Source organism: Salvia miltiorrhiza, chromosome 2 (assembly GCF_028751815.1).
Source record: "Salvia miltiorrhiza cultivar Shanhuang (shh) chromosome 2, IMPLAD_Smil_shh, whole genome shotgun sequence".
Lineage (NCBI taxonomy): Eukaryota > Viridiplantae > Streptophyta > Magnoliopsida > Lamiales > Lamiaceae > Salvia > Salvia miltiorrhiza.
Genome location: NC_080388.1, coordinates 45,254,090 through 45,271,362, shown reverse-complemented (window position 1 = coordinate 45,271,362; position 17,273 = coordinate 45,254,090). Strand labels below are relative to the sequence as shown.

At 38.1% G+C, this 17,273-nt stretch overlaps 1 protein-coding gene across 1 annotated transcript; it reads right to left on the bottom strand.

Annotated features, from left to right (window-relative positions):
• Nucleotides 1-687: 687 nt before the first annotated feature.
• LOC131011661 (1-aminocyclopropane-1-carboxylate oxidase 5-like) lies at nucleotides 688-2,046 on the bottom strand. Its single transcript, XM_057939440.1, has 3 exons — nucleotides 1,871-2,046; nucleotides 1,570-1,789; nucleotides 688-1,498 (listed from the first exon to the last, which is right to left on the bottom strand). The coding sequence occupies exons 1-3, from the start codon at nucleotides 1,974-1,976 to the stop codon at nucleotides 907-909; spliced, it is 918 nt and encodes a 305-aa protein (XP_057795423.1). The 5' UTR covers nucleotides 1,977-2,046; the 3' UTR covers nucleotides 688-906.
• Nucleotides 2,047-17,273: the final 15,227 nt, after the last annotated feature.

Sequence of the window (17,273 nt, the reverse complement as noted above, 5' to 3'; positions counted from 1 at the left end):
CTATCATAATATAGTAATTCTTATTTCGATAAAACAAATTCCACATAAGAATTTCTATCGGGTCAGTTCGGTGTACTTGTTCTCCAACAAGCACCCACATATATACACTTACGTCAACTACGTTAATGTTGATGAAACGCAACATTCTCATCTTATGAGTGTGCATCATATGTGCGAGCTATTTCCAACAATTCAATATCCTTTTCTTGAATAGTTATTTCACTCGGAACTATTTTAAGACCAAAGCTTTAAAGACATATTTCATAATCACCATCTTATGCGTGATCATATCTTATAACTCTTTATGGTCTAAGGACTTCATCTAAATCGCATAAGTTATTAAAAACAAATACATTAGATAAGTAAATGCCTTTATTAATATAAATTCCAATGAGATTGAATTTACATATAAATAAAAATGACCAATCTAATTGGTGCGCCGGGTGTAACTCTTTCATGCGCGCATGTCATGGTCGCGCTTAGGCCCACCATTCAGGATGCCTTGAGGATGCTCGAAGGCGACATCGACATCCCTCGTCTGCCTCTCACCGCCCACCACCTTCTGCAAATGCCCTCCAACTATTATACCCATACCACATCTACAACTCAGGCCTCTGCACCTACTTGGACAACTACTAGTTCATCAGGATTTTAGATTTACAACATACCTTGTATTGCTTCTAAATCTACACAAACACAAAATTATTTCCATTGTATTGGAGTTTCATATATACATTGATTTTCAAACCGGATACATACTTAAACAACATATATCCTAGCATTTGATGCATAAGAATGGCAATATAGCCATGATCAAACCACTTCTTTACTGAAAAACAAACAAGAAGCATAAAATCACACAACCTACTACAGATGTAGTAAGAGTCCCATTATAAGAATCCTAATTTACAGTGCCTTGACAGCTCGGAACCTGGGCTCTTTAGGCAGAAACTTCTGATCAGCATAAACAGACATGTAGTCTCCAAACACAAAGCTGGGATACTCTGGGTGGACCTCCTCGACGAGCAGCTGAGGGGCCGGCTGAATGGTGGCCGTGGTGGAGGGATTGTAGAAGGAGGCAATGGACCCTCTGTTGCCGTGTGGTGTGGCGAGAATGCGGTGCCAGACGCTCTTGTACCTGCCGTTGCTGAGCACCTCCACCTGATCACCTGTGTTGATGACTATGGCGTTTCTGAGAGGCTGCACATCCACCCACTCTCCATCTTTCAAGATTTGGAGGGACTCCACCTCATCATCTTGGAACAGCAGTATCACCCCACCCGCATCCGTGTGGGCCCGCAGCCCCGCCACCCTCTCCGGCTCCGGGCACGGTGGGTAGTGGCTCACCTTCGTCCCGAAAAAGGCTTCTTCTTCTTCTTCTCCGCCGTTGAATGCCCTCTTCATGTACCCTTTTGGGAGGCCCAAGTTCTCATCCATTGCTTCCATCACTCTCATCGCCAGTTTCTTCAGTTCGCTTCTGTACTCTTCCATGGTCTCCCTGTTAATTAAACCTCCATTCATAAACATTTCATCTCATCACATCACCAACAGATAGAAACATTTTCTTACTTGAAGCCAGCAGTTTTGGAGGGCCATTCTTGAGCATTGTGATCAGTCAGCAAGAACACATCTTCCCAATCAAAATCTTCAATCCTCTCATCACTCTGCTTCTCCTTCAACTTCTTCACCACTTCCGACTCCTCGAAACCGGCCTCCCTCTCCACCTTGTAGCATTCCGACGCCACCTTCTTCACCCTCTCCAGGAGCTCCTCCGAGTCACAAACATCAAATCTTACCATGTTTAATCATTCAACATTATATTATTTACAAGTGCTAATTAATTCCAAAGTAAATGGACTAATATATATAGTGACCTGAAAGAATCCCCACTCTTGACAGCAATGAGCAATCTCAGCCAGCGTCTTGGCCCTCTCCTCTCCTTCCGTCTTCGAGAAATCAATCACCGGAATCGCCATTGATAACACAGCCAAGAATTTAAACTTTGAGTATTATAAAATGGACTAATATTCAACTTGCTTTTCAATGTGTTTGAGCGGTATATAAGGCTTAACTATGAAGGCCTATTTATAGTATGGCAAGGATTTTCCTGTTAGTTTGGAATGTCAGCGCTTCTGTTATTTAATTCCAATAATTACGTTTATTTAAAGAAGCAGCCGTTGGAGTCATGCAATGGACGGTGACACATTGTCAAAAGCTCGAAAAGGTCAATGATTTTTTCATTTGGTGAATCAGATGTTTGCTATCCCACAACACAAGCAATCTCTGCCGACTGCATCTTTGATTTCTTCATATATTTCAAAGTCAATATGTTTTTGCCCAACTATACAAAGGGATTTTTGCTATCCTCTACGAGAGAATCATTTGCTTACATGTTGTCGAATTTTTCATCCTAGAATTCTATTGTTTTCTTTCAAAAAATGAGTAGATATGATTATGTTTGTTTGTTTTTTCTACAATTAATGAATAGATTATGTTAAGATAAAATAATTATCTCCGATAAATAGATGAAACAAGAAAGAAACTCAGTAGAAGTGAAAGTCAATTTTAGTAGTTAGTTAGTGAACCACCAAGTTAGTTAACTTTCAACATTATTTTATTTTTAACTTTTCCATCATTAATTCGCTTGACTTTTTACGACAAATGAAATGCTCTGCTTTTGTATGATGAGATATTGTTGTATAGTAGTAAAAAATTATTCGGCTAGTCTGTAACGTAGTCTAAGATAAAATTATTCGGCTAGTCTGTAACGTAGTCTAAGGTAACGGATATGCTAGGCGGACCGCATTGAGCACTTCCGTTCTGATTTTGACACGTCACTTTTTAAACCCATTTTTCGGTTTACCCCATTTATGAGCCAAACCGGTTCTATTCTAAACCAATACAACCGGTTGACAAGTTGACAACATTTTCTGGTATTTTTAAGGCAAATTTTTGAAGGGCTGTTTCTTTTTTGTTATCGAGATATGTGTGCGGCTGTTGTAAGAACACGTATTTAATGGAATGTTTTTAGCATTTGTATTTTTGTAGAACATGTAAATATGTAATCCATATAGCCACCATTTGTTTTTGATGTACTTTAATTTTTTTTAAATTCTCATATGTACGATGAAGAGTATTTTAAATTCTAAAATATAAACCAACCGAAAATTCGAAAAACTAAATTTTAGTACTTTAAGGGTGCGTTCTCTTCGGTTGTAAATTTATCATGAGAAAATGAAGGATAAATAAAATTTCACCCTTTAAATCCTTCATTTCTTCTCTTGTATTTCCTACTTGACCCTTTAAATCCTTCCTTTCTTCTCTTGTATTTCCTACTTGACCCATACTCATTCCTCATTTACATTACAAATGAGGGATAATATTATCACACCATTTTTGGAGGGATAATATTATCCCTCATTTGTAGTGTAAATGAGGAATGAGTATGGGTCAAGTAGGAAATGAGGGATTTAAAGGGTAAAATTTTGATTATCTCTCATTTTCTCATGATAAATTTACAACCAAAGAGAACGCAGTCTAATTATATTGTAGTTCAATTAATCCAAAAAATGAAACATGAGTATTTTTTTATCATGCACGGATAATTTAGAATATACAATAACATTTGACTATATTACTATCCATCTACTTATCAAAGTATGTTTGTCAATTATAATTATTTTAATTTATCTCGTAAATATATTTTTCTAACTTGATATTTTATTGCATAAATTATTTATTTTATAGTCTTGCATTTTAGTACAATTTTACTAAATACTCTTTTCGTCCCACCGAAAGTGAGTCGTATTCTTTTTTATATCGTCCCATGAAAGTGACTCATCTCTATTTTTCAACAAAACAAGGGGAATTAAGAGTTTAATTAGAAAAAATAAATTTGCTCTTATTTTCCCTTAATACTCCCTCCGTCCCAATATTCAAGTCCCGTATTCCTTTTTGGGCCGTCCCAATATTCAAGTCCCCTTTCCTTTTTTGGCATTAATTAGCATACAATTAATAGATTTAATTATGTCTCTCTCTCCTCTCACAAACCAACCCACCTGCCTCTCTCTCTCTCCTCACTTCTCTCTTCTCTCTCAAATCAGTCATCTCCCCCCTCTCTCCTCTTCTTCTTTCACCGCCTCGCCGTCTCCACCTTCCACCGCCTCGCCGCCTCCACCGCCTCTCAGCAGGAATAAGGGCGGCGACTCGCCGGCCCCTCAGCAGCGGCGAGGGTCTCCACCCAACCCCCAATTTCACCGCCTCCCTCCTTTCCCCTCTCTCTCTCTTCTCGCCTTTTCTCTCTGAAACAAGGCTCGCCGCCGGCCTTCCTTCCCTCACGCCACCGGCCTTCCTTCCCCTACGACCGCCGCCCGTTTTCCTTCCCCAATTCCAGAAACCTTCAAATCCGACCAGATGGAGCGACGAAGGTGGAGCTCCTGCTGCCTCGCCGGAAATCGAGCACAGCAGCGGCGGTTCGCGGAGATTGGTGTTGTTGTGTTGGCTTGTTGTGTTGGGTTGTGCAGTTGGTGTTGATGTGTGAGCGTCAGTCGGGGGAGAGAGGTGAATCGAAGCTTGAGGGGCGGAGGAGCGTGAATCGAAGCTTGAGGAGCGTGAATCGAAGCTTCGGGAGAGAGGTGAATCGAAGCTTGAGGAGCGTCAGTGCGGACGCCGGAAATCGAAGCTTGAGGGGCAGATTTAGAGATCTAGAGTTTCAGTGTGATTTAGAGAGATGAAGGTTAGGAGAAAGGGGGAGGCGATTGCCGGCTTTGCTAACCGCTGCGGCTGCCAGAAATCGAAGCTTGTTGTGTTGGCCTTGCTAACCGCTGCGGCTGCCGGATTTCAGAGGGAGGCTGGCGGCGGAGTTGCCGGAGGAGGCGGCTCTCTCCTTAGCGATTTAGCGATTGAGTGTTTTGTGTGGGTGTTAATTAAGAAATAAAATAATACTAATTAAAACACTAATTATGTGGTCCCTATTGTTTTTACATCTACTTTAACTCTTCTAAATACCCGTGCCCAAAAGAAAGGGGACTTCATTATTGGGACGGAGGGAGTATAAGTTAAGGAGGCAATTAGCACAACCTTGACTTTGGAATTAATTTTTTAAAAAAAGAATTGATTAATAAAGATGGTAAATCATTTGTTTTAAATATCATTAGTTATTTTATTTATTTTACTTAAATTTAATTCAAAATCACTAATTACTTAAATATCTACTTAAGCACAAAATTAAAAACATACCTAAACACTTAAACATTAACTTCTTAAATCTCGGGCCCAAAAGAAGTGTCTGACTTATGGCGGGACGAAGGGAGTATAAAATATACATATATAATTATTGAATGTTAAAAGTGTAAGTTGAACATAAGTATTTTTCATTATATTTTTCGTTATATGAAATTACTGATATACTCACCCTTCATTCTAGTTTAATGGGCCACAAGGCTTGGATACAGATGTTAATAAACGAATAATTTATAATAAAATACGAGAGTCAAAGTTATTTTTTTTAGGCTCTATTTGTCCAAAAAGTAAGAAATAGAAATGAAGATATTCTTTTTTTAAACGAGAAGAGATGCAATTATGTGTGTGCCACAATGACATATGATGTAAATTAGGGCCGCCAATGGGCCTGGTTCGATTATAACCGAATCGATGTTTCAATTAACCGGAACCAGATATGAGCGATTTCACTAACCGCTAACCAAATCGATTAAAATTTTGATTAACCGAATGGTTAATCGGTTAATCACAAGTTCCGATTAATTTAATTTAAAAAAAAAATGCATTGTCGTTCCTACTCAAGGGATTCAAATATGTGCCCTTAGTAAGAAAAGAAAAAGTTTTATCCACTCCACCAACTCATCATTTATGTTTTATAAAACAAAAAATTCTTTATTAAAAACTTTTAATTATTTTTTATTACTTTATTTTAATTTTAAATTTTTAAAAATTAAATGTAATTTTTTAATTATTGATTCGGTTAATCGGTTTTAACTGATTAGTTACCGATTAACAGAATTTTAAAGAATTCGATAACCGAAAACTGTACCGAATTGATGAAAGTCAGTATAAGTGGGATTTTCCAATTCTATGAAATTGAATTTCCATTTCATCAAATCGAACTCGAGATTTCAAAAATATAATATCCAATGGACCAATTTGATGAAATTGATTCCAAATTTCATTAAATTGAATTGGAGATTTCATATTGAAATTGAATCGCAATTTCATCAAATTGAATTGGAATACAATGTGGTATGTATTCCCATTAATTAAACCTTAGGATTTCTGGAGCGAATGGCGTAAGTAGCCGCAAGAAATCCTTAGCCGGCAGCACTAGCTGCCGGTAAAAAATCTGCACGGCTAGTGCCGCCGGCTAAGGATTTCTGGCAGTTAATTACGTCATTCGCTACAAAAAAATTATTTCCTTCATAATAAACATAATATTAAATTTTTATGTCTTCGTAATAATATTTTTAACACACAAACGTCCCTACAGTACATATGTTATAATAAAATATTGTCACGAAGGCTAAAAAATCATGATTATGTGTATAATGAACAAACAAAAAATTTAGAGCGAATGACGTAATTAGCCGCTAGAAATTCATAGCCGACGCAATTAGCCGATGGTCAAAAAGCTTCGCAGCTAGTGCTGCCGGCTAAGTATTTCTAGCGGCTAGTTATGTCATTCACTTAAAAAAAATTCTTTCCTTCATAATACACAGAATCATGAATTTTTTGGCCTACGTAATAATGTTTTTAACACACAAACGTGCCCTAATTTTTTCAAAATTTTCAAACCTACAGTATATATTAATACAGGAAAGTGACATGAGTTGGCATTTATGGCCTCTTTATCAGAATTTGTACCAATTTTAACTACCTATCTTACACAACTCTTACACAATTGTACTTGTGTAAGAACTTTTACAAAAAATCATGCATGTCTATCACCATCACTTTTACTTTTGGGTAGTTTTATAAGACATGTTATATGAGTAGGTAGTTTTGTAAGATAGATTATAAGGGTGGGTAGATTCGCCTATTAAGACTTAAAATAATGTGTTTTATTGGAACTTCCTATGATTTAAACAATATATCCTTAAGAGGATCAATAGATGCACAACCATTATTATCACCACATTTTGTTACATCTCAAATACTTACATTTATTAGATATTTGATTTATATTTACTGAACATAAGTGATCGTTTTATACAAAAATATGTTGTTACATATATTCAAAAGAAATTATATATGTATTATAACTATTACCTATAAAATATACTTCATATGTCCCCCAAAATTATGTATACCTTTCATTTTTTGTATGTCTCCCAAAATCATGCATACCATATTTTTGGACCCTACCCGTCATATAATTCTTACAATTTTATCATTTTAACTTACATCATTTACACATAATCTACTTAACAATACCCTCAATGTGAAACCATTTCTCCACTATCATTACTACAAATAATTTTTTATTAAAACTCGTGTCAGAGTCAACCATGCATAATTTTGGGGGACGAAGGAAGTATGAGAGATTGAAGATAACTAATGCAATAAATTATAGTATTATGATTATATTATAATTAAACGTCGGGGTTGTAATTAATACACAATCATGATTGATTAATCATAAATTGTAAATATTCTACATTTGTTGATTAAATATTCAAGAATGAATAAATAAATAAGTATCTTAAAGTCTATTTTTAATTATAAATCTTATCAATATCAATATCAATATTTTAATAATATTATAAATATTTTTAGAAAATTTTATTTTCATTTTATCCATATGACTTACAAATACAATAAAATATTTAAAATATAAAAAAGTTAACTAATATTTTGATTGGGACAATTATGAAAAATTACAAAATAAAAAAAGTATTCATAAAATATGAAATAGACAAGATTAATACTAATAAAAAAAATAAAAAAAGTTATTTCTATAATTAGTAAGTTGGTTTTGATGGGAAAATAACTTATGTAAGTGATTGTGTGTTTATATATATAGACTTAAAATTGATACTATTGGAAATTAACTTTATTGGTATTATATGGAGAGATACTCCCTCCGTCCCACCTCCATAGTCCACTTCATTTTTTCACAAATATTAAGAAAATACAATAAATAGTGCTTGGAAAATTCAAATATTACTTGGAAAATACAAAATATATGTAATTATTTATTTTTGCCCTTATTTATTCTATGTTTGACTATATTTAAATAAGATTACTTTGGTAAAAAAAAATTTAATGCTAATTTAATTTAGAAAGTGAAATATATTGTGGGGCATCTAAAAAAGGAATAAGGGATTATGAAGGTGGGGCGGAGGGAGTAATATTTTTAAAAATAAATTTTAAGTTGATATTGATGATCTCTCTTTAGAATTAATGGGAAAAGGGTATTTACATAAGAGTATTTGAGCACTGAATAGCTATTCATTTTTTTCTTAGGTACGTGTTAACACAAAATTTTGCACACCTTCCGAAAAACATGAAAATAACCTTCCGGAAATTTTACATTCAAAACCAGGATTTATAGTGACCGGTTGTATTGGTTTAGAATAGAACCGGTTTGGCTCATAAATGGGGTAAACCGAAAAATGGGTTAAAAAAGTGACGTGTCAATATCAGAACGGAAGTTCTCAATGCGGTCCGCCTAGCATATCCGTTACCGTAGTCTAAGGGTTAAGAAAGGAAGTGTCTTACCTACACCTTGGGCAATGCCCATTGTTGCTAGGATTGTGACACATGGCACTCTTCCAATACCCTCTTTTCATTAATAACAAATCAACTCCTTAAATTTTTTCAAAAAAAACAACTACCCCACTAAAGTTTCAATATAGACAGAATAACCATTCAAACATAAAATCATGCAATTAAACAAAATATGGCCCAACATGCTTCCGTAACACTTCAAATAAATTTAGACATAGATCAACATTATACCTTCGTCGACTGGTCTTCTTCAGGAGTCAGTTCTCGTTGCGTTTTACGGACCGTCTGCCCCCAGGCTTCGTCCAACCACGCACTCGCAAGAGATGGTTGCAACCTTCTTCCTTCACTAAGTGCCGACGTTGAATACTTTGTTGAAAAATGAAAGATAAATTTTACTAAATCGGAAAATTGGGCAAAATTAAAGCGTTTATAGAGGAATTATAAAATATTTAATTTATTTCATAATATCTCCCTAAGGGAGGAGACAAACTTGTTTAGCTACTCATAGGTAGCTGATACTTGTATACATAAAATAAAAAGAAACTAAAACTAGAATTGAAAAACTTTGAAAACAGAAATTAAAATTACAAAGATAATTTTCTAGAGAGAGAGTGTGGTGTGTGAAAAGGTTGTGAAATTTTCGATGATCTCTTCCTCTCCAGAGCTTCCGTTTATATAGAGGTTTGAGACCCTCTATAATTGCTTGGTGGTTGGCCTCGGATTCTTCCTTCATGGCCAGCTCATTCAGATTGTGACGTCCACCTTCTTTTGTCGGCCATCATTGTCGACACTAGTTAGTGTCTTCACATGGGAGTTGAACCTTCCTTTATCATTTTGTGATAATGGTTGGTGAGGTCCAGCTACTTTTTCCTCCACTCAGCCTTTATTTTCGGTGAGTGGTACTTTCTGGTCCCATACTCCATTATTCAGTTGATAATGCTGTGAGGGGCCAGCCTGCAACTTTTCCACCATCCTTTGTCTTTTTTTGATGGGTGGAGCTTCTATAGAATTACCCACTTTGGTTAGTGGGTAGTTGGCCTGCATTATTATCCACCCACTTTCGTCGTTTCTCTTTTAGTGGGTGGTCCTCCTGTCCTGAGTCACATGACTCCCTTTTCTTTGTCGGGCTCCTTACTTTTTTGGTGCCCGCGGTGCTCGTCCATGTGGAGTCTTGTGCTCCTCATATTCGTCAGACCGGAATTTCTTCTTGTTAGGCTTTGGAAAGAAGCCTTTGCCGAACTCCGGTTCTTTCTGCGTGGGACACTCTGCGCAGATGTGATCTACCCAATGGCCCAAATGAGCCATGTTGCAGAACTTGCGCCGGGTTTCTTTGCTTCCCGCCACCTTGTTGTGCCAGAGAGTCTGCCTTTTCTCTTCGAAGGCCTTCTCCGCGAAGCTTGTTGTTTTTCCTGTCATAGAATTTAACAGAAAAGATCCAAGTCCTGCATTGTGAGAGAACTTGAATTGGTATTTTACTTTGTCCATCTCTGTGAGACAGACCCATAGTCCCCATGCACGTCTTGTAGAGATTTGATCCTCCGTAAAAGTTGTGACAATGGAAACTTCATGATTGGGTGCCTTAATTCGGTTCAAGGCCTCCGTGTTAGGTCTCTGAAGCTTAATGAAATGGCATGATTCCCTTTGCCTGCTGGTTCTGGAGCTGCACTGAGAAAATATAACTCCAAAATGTCTCCCCTGTTAAGGGACTGGTTGTTCGCCCAAGCATCATAGACTGTCTCTTGGATCCACCTGGGTAGACCCTTGATTTCACTGAATGCTGGCGATGTAGTATAAACTGAGGCTAATGCCCCGAATTCATACCACTCTTTGACCTCCTGAGGATTAGCTCCGGTGGTCATCCAGATGCGAGGATATTTTCCCGCAACATCAACCCGGTAATAACTCGGATTAAGTCCCTTTCTGGTATTGATTTTCTCCCACCTGGACTGATAAATCTGCCATACAGGAGAAATTTCAATAATATTAGTATCAATCTTAGATTTGCCTGTCAATGGCCTAAGACTGATCTCTCCCTCTTTTACCCCAGAGGTGGAGGGTTGACATGTTGGTTTGGGTGGTGAAGCCTTAGCAACATTTTCTTCTTGAGGATCCGGTTTTGACACCTTAGCCTCAGAACTTGTACTAGGGGTATTTGAATCCCCTGCTACAGGTAATCCGGCCTGTACGGTAATGCCTGCTTCGATCATGGGAGCCATGATCCCGCGCAGGAGCGGCTTGTGGGTTGCATCATTAAGATTTAACATCTTATTGATACATTCTCGTATACGGTTAGACACTTTGGATTCATCATCCGTTTGTATCATTCCCGCTTGTTTGGCATGGAGTAAGCACTCTTGCCATTCTTGTTGTAGCATCTCCAGGTTGTCCAGGAGCTGCCTCTGGTTCTCCATGATAGAGTCAACCTCAGTTGGCTCCATCTCTTGTTAGGAAATCTGCAAGAACAATATCATCAGATTTCAAAATGACAATATCAAATTCATAATATTGGCATTCTGCTTGCCATCTTAGTAATCTAGCCTTTTCAGGTTTAGATTCTATATTTTTTGTTAAGAAAGCTTTAACGTTAGTGTTATCAACTTTCAAAACGAATTTCTTAGCGAGTAAGAATAGCGGCCATTTTTTGAACGCTTTTTTGACTGCATAAAATTCTTTCTCGTTAATGTGCCATCGCACAGCTTCTTTGTCGGAGAAGAGACCGCTACAGTATCTGCAAGGTTCTTCTCCATAAGGGGTGATCTTTGTGAGCACGGCTGCCCACCATGAATCACTTGCGTCTGTATAGAGGACCAAGTCATCCTCATCTTGTGGTATTGAAAGTTTTGGGAGATTTTTGCAAATCCCCTTCAACTTCTTCATACCCTCCCGATGTTCTTTCTTCCATATGAATGGAACATCTTTCTTCAGTAGTGGACTAAAGATTTTTCTGTGTTCTGCAAGGTTCTTGATGAACATCCCTGCAAAATTGACAACTCCGAGAAAGCTTTGGAGCTGCTTCTTCTCCTTGAGATCCTCCGGGAAATTCTGGACCTTTTCCACTATGTGGTCTTGTAGAATTATTCCAGATTCATCAATCTCAATCCCCAGAAACTCCATCTTTTGGGTGGCTATAACTGCCTTCTTTTCAGACAGCACTAGTCCTCCTTGCTGACAAACATCCGCAAAGATCTCCAGATGCCTGACATGTTCATGAATGTTCTTTGATGCAATAAGAATGTCATCAATATAAACAAACATAAACTAAGAATAATCTTTGAAGAGATTATCCATCTTTGTTTGGAATATCTGAGGCGCGTTGGCTAACCCCATTGGCATGACATTCCGAACATAGTGTCCTTGTGGAGTTGAAAAGGCTGTGAACTTCTTACTTCCTTCCTCCATGCGAATCTGGTAAAAACCTGATTTGCAATCAAACTTTGAGAATACCTTTGCACTTCTGATGCAGTTGATGAGGTGTTCTCTTCTCGGGATGAAATATCCGTCAAACTCAAGAATATCATTAATCCCTTTATAATTAATGACAAATCATGGTTTTCCTCGCTTGATCTCTCCATGATTTCTCACCAGAAATCCAGGACTGCTGTAAGGCGAATTCCCTGGTTCGATCAGCTTCAAATCAAGGTATTCCTTGATTATACTCCTCATATCCTGTTGATCTTGAGTGTTCATCAGGATAGGTCTGAATCTCACGAACTCATGCTCCTTTCCAGTTTTAACTTTCAAGGTGGCTTTGAGTTGATTCTTATTCCACCATGCCAAAGGATCCTCGTGATAACACTTCTGGATTCTTCTTTTGACATCGGCTATGGACACATGTTCTTCTTCCCTAATATCTTTGTGTAATATCAAGGAAACTTTGAGGATTTGTGTTTCTTCCTCGGAGAGATCTGGGAATCCCTTAGCTCTGCATTTGAGCAGAACTTCTCCGAATCTCCTTTGATCCTTCATTTGTGGTCTCCGGAGTCTGCCATCATCACCACGCTTGCTGGAAAATTTTAATGGCATCGAGCGATTAAAAGCTCCTTTGAGCCTTTGCACAATGATTTTGTGGTCACAATTGGTTGTGAACACCAGCCTCCTAGCCTCATTGTCCTGTGTATATCGCTTGAAGGTTTGCAGAAAATTATTGCCGAATAATATATCTGCTCTGGTATCATGGAAATATATCGGTTGAGTCTTGACCTTGTACCAAGGTGTTTGTCCTGCGCCTCCGATCAATATCTCCGTCTGTTTTACTCCCTTAGATAGGAGCAAAATCTTTTTGGAGAAATCCCTTCCTACAATTCGAGGCAGTTCTTCTTCAACTTCTGCTGGAAAGACTCCTCGTTTTGCTGCACAGATTCCTGCTCCTGAATCCACATAGGCAGCAAAATATTCTGCTTTAAATTTCTCGTATAACATCCCTACAGAGATGTATATCGAGAATGGACTTGTCATTGGATTATCAATCTTTGATTTCCGATTGTGATCTCCATTCCTCCTGCTTTCCATGACCATGGCTGATAGCTGTCAAGGAAATTGCGTCCTAAGATCAGGACATCAGCTTCTTGTTCGGCTTGACCCTCAATTTGGATTTCAAAGCCTCCGACCACCAGTGTTCCGATATATCGGTTACTTTCTGGATTCGCCAAATAATACAACGTGTTGCAAGGAAATTGATTTTTCCTCTCGGTTGTATCAAATCTTGTGGAAACCCTTCTCCATCCTTCGGGACATTTGAGCTTGACTCTCATGTCTGGAATTGGTGTTTCCTTAATTGCCCTTCTCTCATAGGAATGAGAAAAACTTCTTGCTAAAGGCCTTGAAGTCAACCTATCTCCTTGGAATGATAGCTTTGGTGCTCCTAATCTAAGACTCTGTTCATGGCTTAGCACCTGCTTGTCTCCTACATCGATGTCGATTTCCCTGATCTGGGGAATCTCCACTCGGTTTGGATTGACTGTTTGGCTACTACTTTAAATATTTCTGGAATTTCGATAAATTCTTTTCCCAGAAATAACTCCGTGTGATGAGAATTTGATAAGGCATACGAGACTTGATAAGTCAGCGAGTATGGCCTATTATGAATCCTGTAGATTATAAGCGATTTGAGGGTAAAATTCGGTTATAATCTTCTTGGCATAGAGATTGCCTGAAAAAGCTCCAAGAACTGCTTCTTTGGCATCTCTCAACCTCTTGTCGCAGAGTGCGACATCAATTGGTTGGTCTGTCCCGGAAAAGAGAGCAGATTTGATTACTAACTGAATTGCTCCAATATGAATCCATTTCATCGTACTAGCGACTTCTGGTTTCATTCTTTGAAGATCTCGCCGTATATTTTCGGCTGGAACGAGCTGGATCTCCACCTGATTGCTTGTAATCTCGATTGGAAGCGCCAATTCTCGACTGGTAACGCCGAAATAGACATGGTGCCTCCTTCTAAATGGAATCAAGCTGTGTAAAACTTGATTCAGTCTCCCATTAGAAAACCCTTGGTATGTTTGTACCTCCTCGGTTTCTTTCTTGAGTTTTTTCACGAGTTTTTTCACTACCTCCTCTTGTGGAATCAGAAAATGGCTAGAGAATCCACTCTGATCCTCCTTTTAGGTGTGATAGACCTCGTGCTCTTCTTTAGTCTGACTCGTCTCCGGTTGATCCATTGGTCCAATCCGAATCTTCAGAGCTAAAGATTTCTTCTTGTTCGTATATACTCTCGTAAGAGGATATATCTTCGAATTGATATACGGGTATCAATTCCTGGTGGTAGATAGCATCTTCGATATCCGGTGTGGATTCAAAGATTTTTATCTTCTTTTCCTCGTTGTCTGGGCAATTAGTTGAGATATGCCCCTTTGCACCGCACGTCCAGCAGTTGCAATTTTTGAAACTTTCATTTGTTTTGGCTTAGGTTCGCCTGAAAGTTTTACTTGCCGGGATTCTCTTTTGAGATGAAAACCGGCTTCTTGATGGTCCGCTCCGTTGGCCTGATTTGTAGGAGCGTGCCTTCTGTCTGGTCCACATAGTTCTTGGCTTCCAAGAACTCCTCTTTGATCTTTTTTCATAGGGTTGGTACCTATGTTTCTTTCTGTTCCTCCGTTGATACATCAACTCAGCTCCGATTTCTGTTGGAAGATCAATGTTGTCGCACATCAATGGAGATCTTTTATTGAGTCTTCTCAATTTCTTGAGATTTCTCTGGTCCGCTGCCTTCTGGCACCATTCAGACAGCTTTCTGTGAACATAAGACATCCTTCTTGATGCACTATCAAGAGGATAATCTCCTGGTGACACGTACTCGTTGATGAGTATCTCCCTCCATGGACTCGGAAACTTTGTGAAGAAGAGGTCCTTGGCAGTTTGATCATCAACTACCCCCATATGAACATATAGGGTATACAGGCGCAGAAATTCATCGAGAGCTTTTGGCTCTAGCACTACCAATCTCAGATTGTAAAGTGCCTGTCGATATTTTTTGCGCTTCTCCTCTGCTGATCCTTCGAAAAAACCCATTCCAAGAAAACGGATTTTTATCTGCTGGGTTGCCACTTCAAGGATTTCTGAAGCTGATGTTTTGGTAAACAGCTCATTCTTTTCCTTGATCTCCGCTTTTTCCCAGTATTGTTTTGCCATACCAGCAAAACTTGCCTCGAAGATCTTGACAAATTCTTCTTTGTCATATTCTATCGTGGCAATCATGATCCTCATTGCTGAAGCCCATTCGTCGATGAGTCCTTCCCAATCTTTGAAACTGGCTTCATCGAGGTTAAGAATCAATCCGTATGGATGGATTGGTTCAAGTGTAGCCTTGCCTACAGGAGTATCCCGCATCTGAGGCCTGCGTCGTCTGGTTCGTTGATAATGGCCCGAATCTTCTTGAGCCCCATCTTTTTTGGACGACCCTGCTTGTTGATGCTCGGCTTTCGGCATCTCTCCTTCTTGGTTCATCTTTAGATCAACCATATTGAGGTTAGCAAAGGATTCTGCTAACTCTTGTAGATCTTCTAATCCGATACGATCAAGGCTATTCATGAGATTTGCCTTTCATGATTCGGATTATATCCTCCGGCCGCAACTCCTTGGGTGCTGCATTGAGTGGTAGTGGATACGTCGGGTCTTTAGACCATTTATTCTGAATTTTTCCGGAACATGGTTTTCGCCTTTCAATATCCTCCACCTTCTTCTTGATATCTTGTAAGAGGATTAAGATTTCCTCTTGCTTGATAGATATCCGGCTCATCTCCAGTGGTAGATCATATAGCTTGTTGCCATAGAATTCCACCGTCATTTGGATCTCCCGCAAGTTGACATTGTCGGAAGAGCTTGGCTCGATCTTGTGGTAGCTTGGAAAAGCTACTCCCGCCTTGTCCTTTAGTTCCATCAAGTATGATATTGTTGATGGAGGTTATCCCTGGCTCGTCGGTTTGCCGATCTGGCCTCGGCATTCTCTAATAGGGCATCAAGATATCCCTGGATGTTCGTAATAATCTCACGAACAGTCTCCTCGTCCTCGGTAATGTTGATCATAAGGGATCGCCAATACCATCGTAATTCGCCTAATAGGCGACTGTTGTCTCTCTCCAAAGATTGGAGAGAAATCCTGTATACAAGACATCTCGGACACTCGTCCGGATCCATACCAATTTTTATGGAGTCTCCTCCCACATAGGTTAATCATAAAATAAATTAAATATAATATAATTCCTCAATAAAAACCCGCTCTGATACCATTTTAGGCGAAGCGCGGGGTGCATGAAATTTTTTGGGAGTTATTCTGATTTTTGCACAAAGTATGTGGGGTTTTTAAGCAATAAAACATTTTTAAGAGGTCAAAATAATAATGTTTGAAGCTTAGAAAAGTTACCAATTAAAACCTTCCACTTGTCATGATCCCAACGTAGAAGTGTATTGCCCAAAGTGTAGGTAAGATATTTCCAGAAAGGAGGCTTTACAATATTTTATTCTGGAGGTCAAACATTTTTTTATTCAACAACGTACATTTGACAACTCCTCATTATTATTTTTTGTTTGCTTTGACGGTAAATCCTTTTTATTAATCACATTATTAATATTTTCACAATAAATACTTTTTTTGTTCGTTTTGACGGTAAATCCTTTTTATTACTAATTATTTTCTTCGTTCCATTAATAATGACTCATTTTTCTTTCTTTTATATATCCCATTAATAATGGTCCTTTCCATTAAAAAAAAAATTACTCTCTCACAAAAGGTTGTGGATTCAACCATTATCTATCACTTTATTATTTAATTATTCTTTTTTTTAATTATCGTGTTCAAAAGTAAGAAATCATACTTAATGGAACGAAGACCGTACATATTATTATTTTCACAATAAGTTATACTTCAAAAGTTAGGTATGGACCGTATGGTCGATTCAAATAACACCGATTGTCTGCAAAACACACAGAATGGATAAATCACACTTATAAAATCACACTGTATCACATACTCAAATCTATAAAAACGTTAATTGAGATTCTTACATATGATTTTTAGACTAAAAAAACACACTTTATCG

Bases quoted from the DNA above. Each gene is read 5' to 3' on its own strand.
- LOC131011661 (XM_057939440.1), bottom strand. From the start codon at position 1,976: ATGGCGATTCCGGTGATTGATTTCTCGAAGACGGAAGGAGAGGAGAGG. The intron at 1,790-1,870 runs CTATATATATTA...ACATGGTAAGAT, and splicing joins GTGGGGATTCTTTCAGGTCA to TTGATGTTTGTGACTCGGAG. The intron at 1,499-1,569 runs GTAAGAAAATGT...TTTAATTAACAG, and splicing joins TCCAAAACTGCTGGCTTCAA to GGAGACCATGGAAGAGTACA.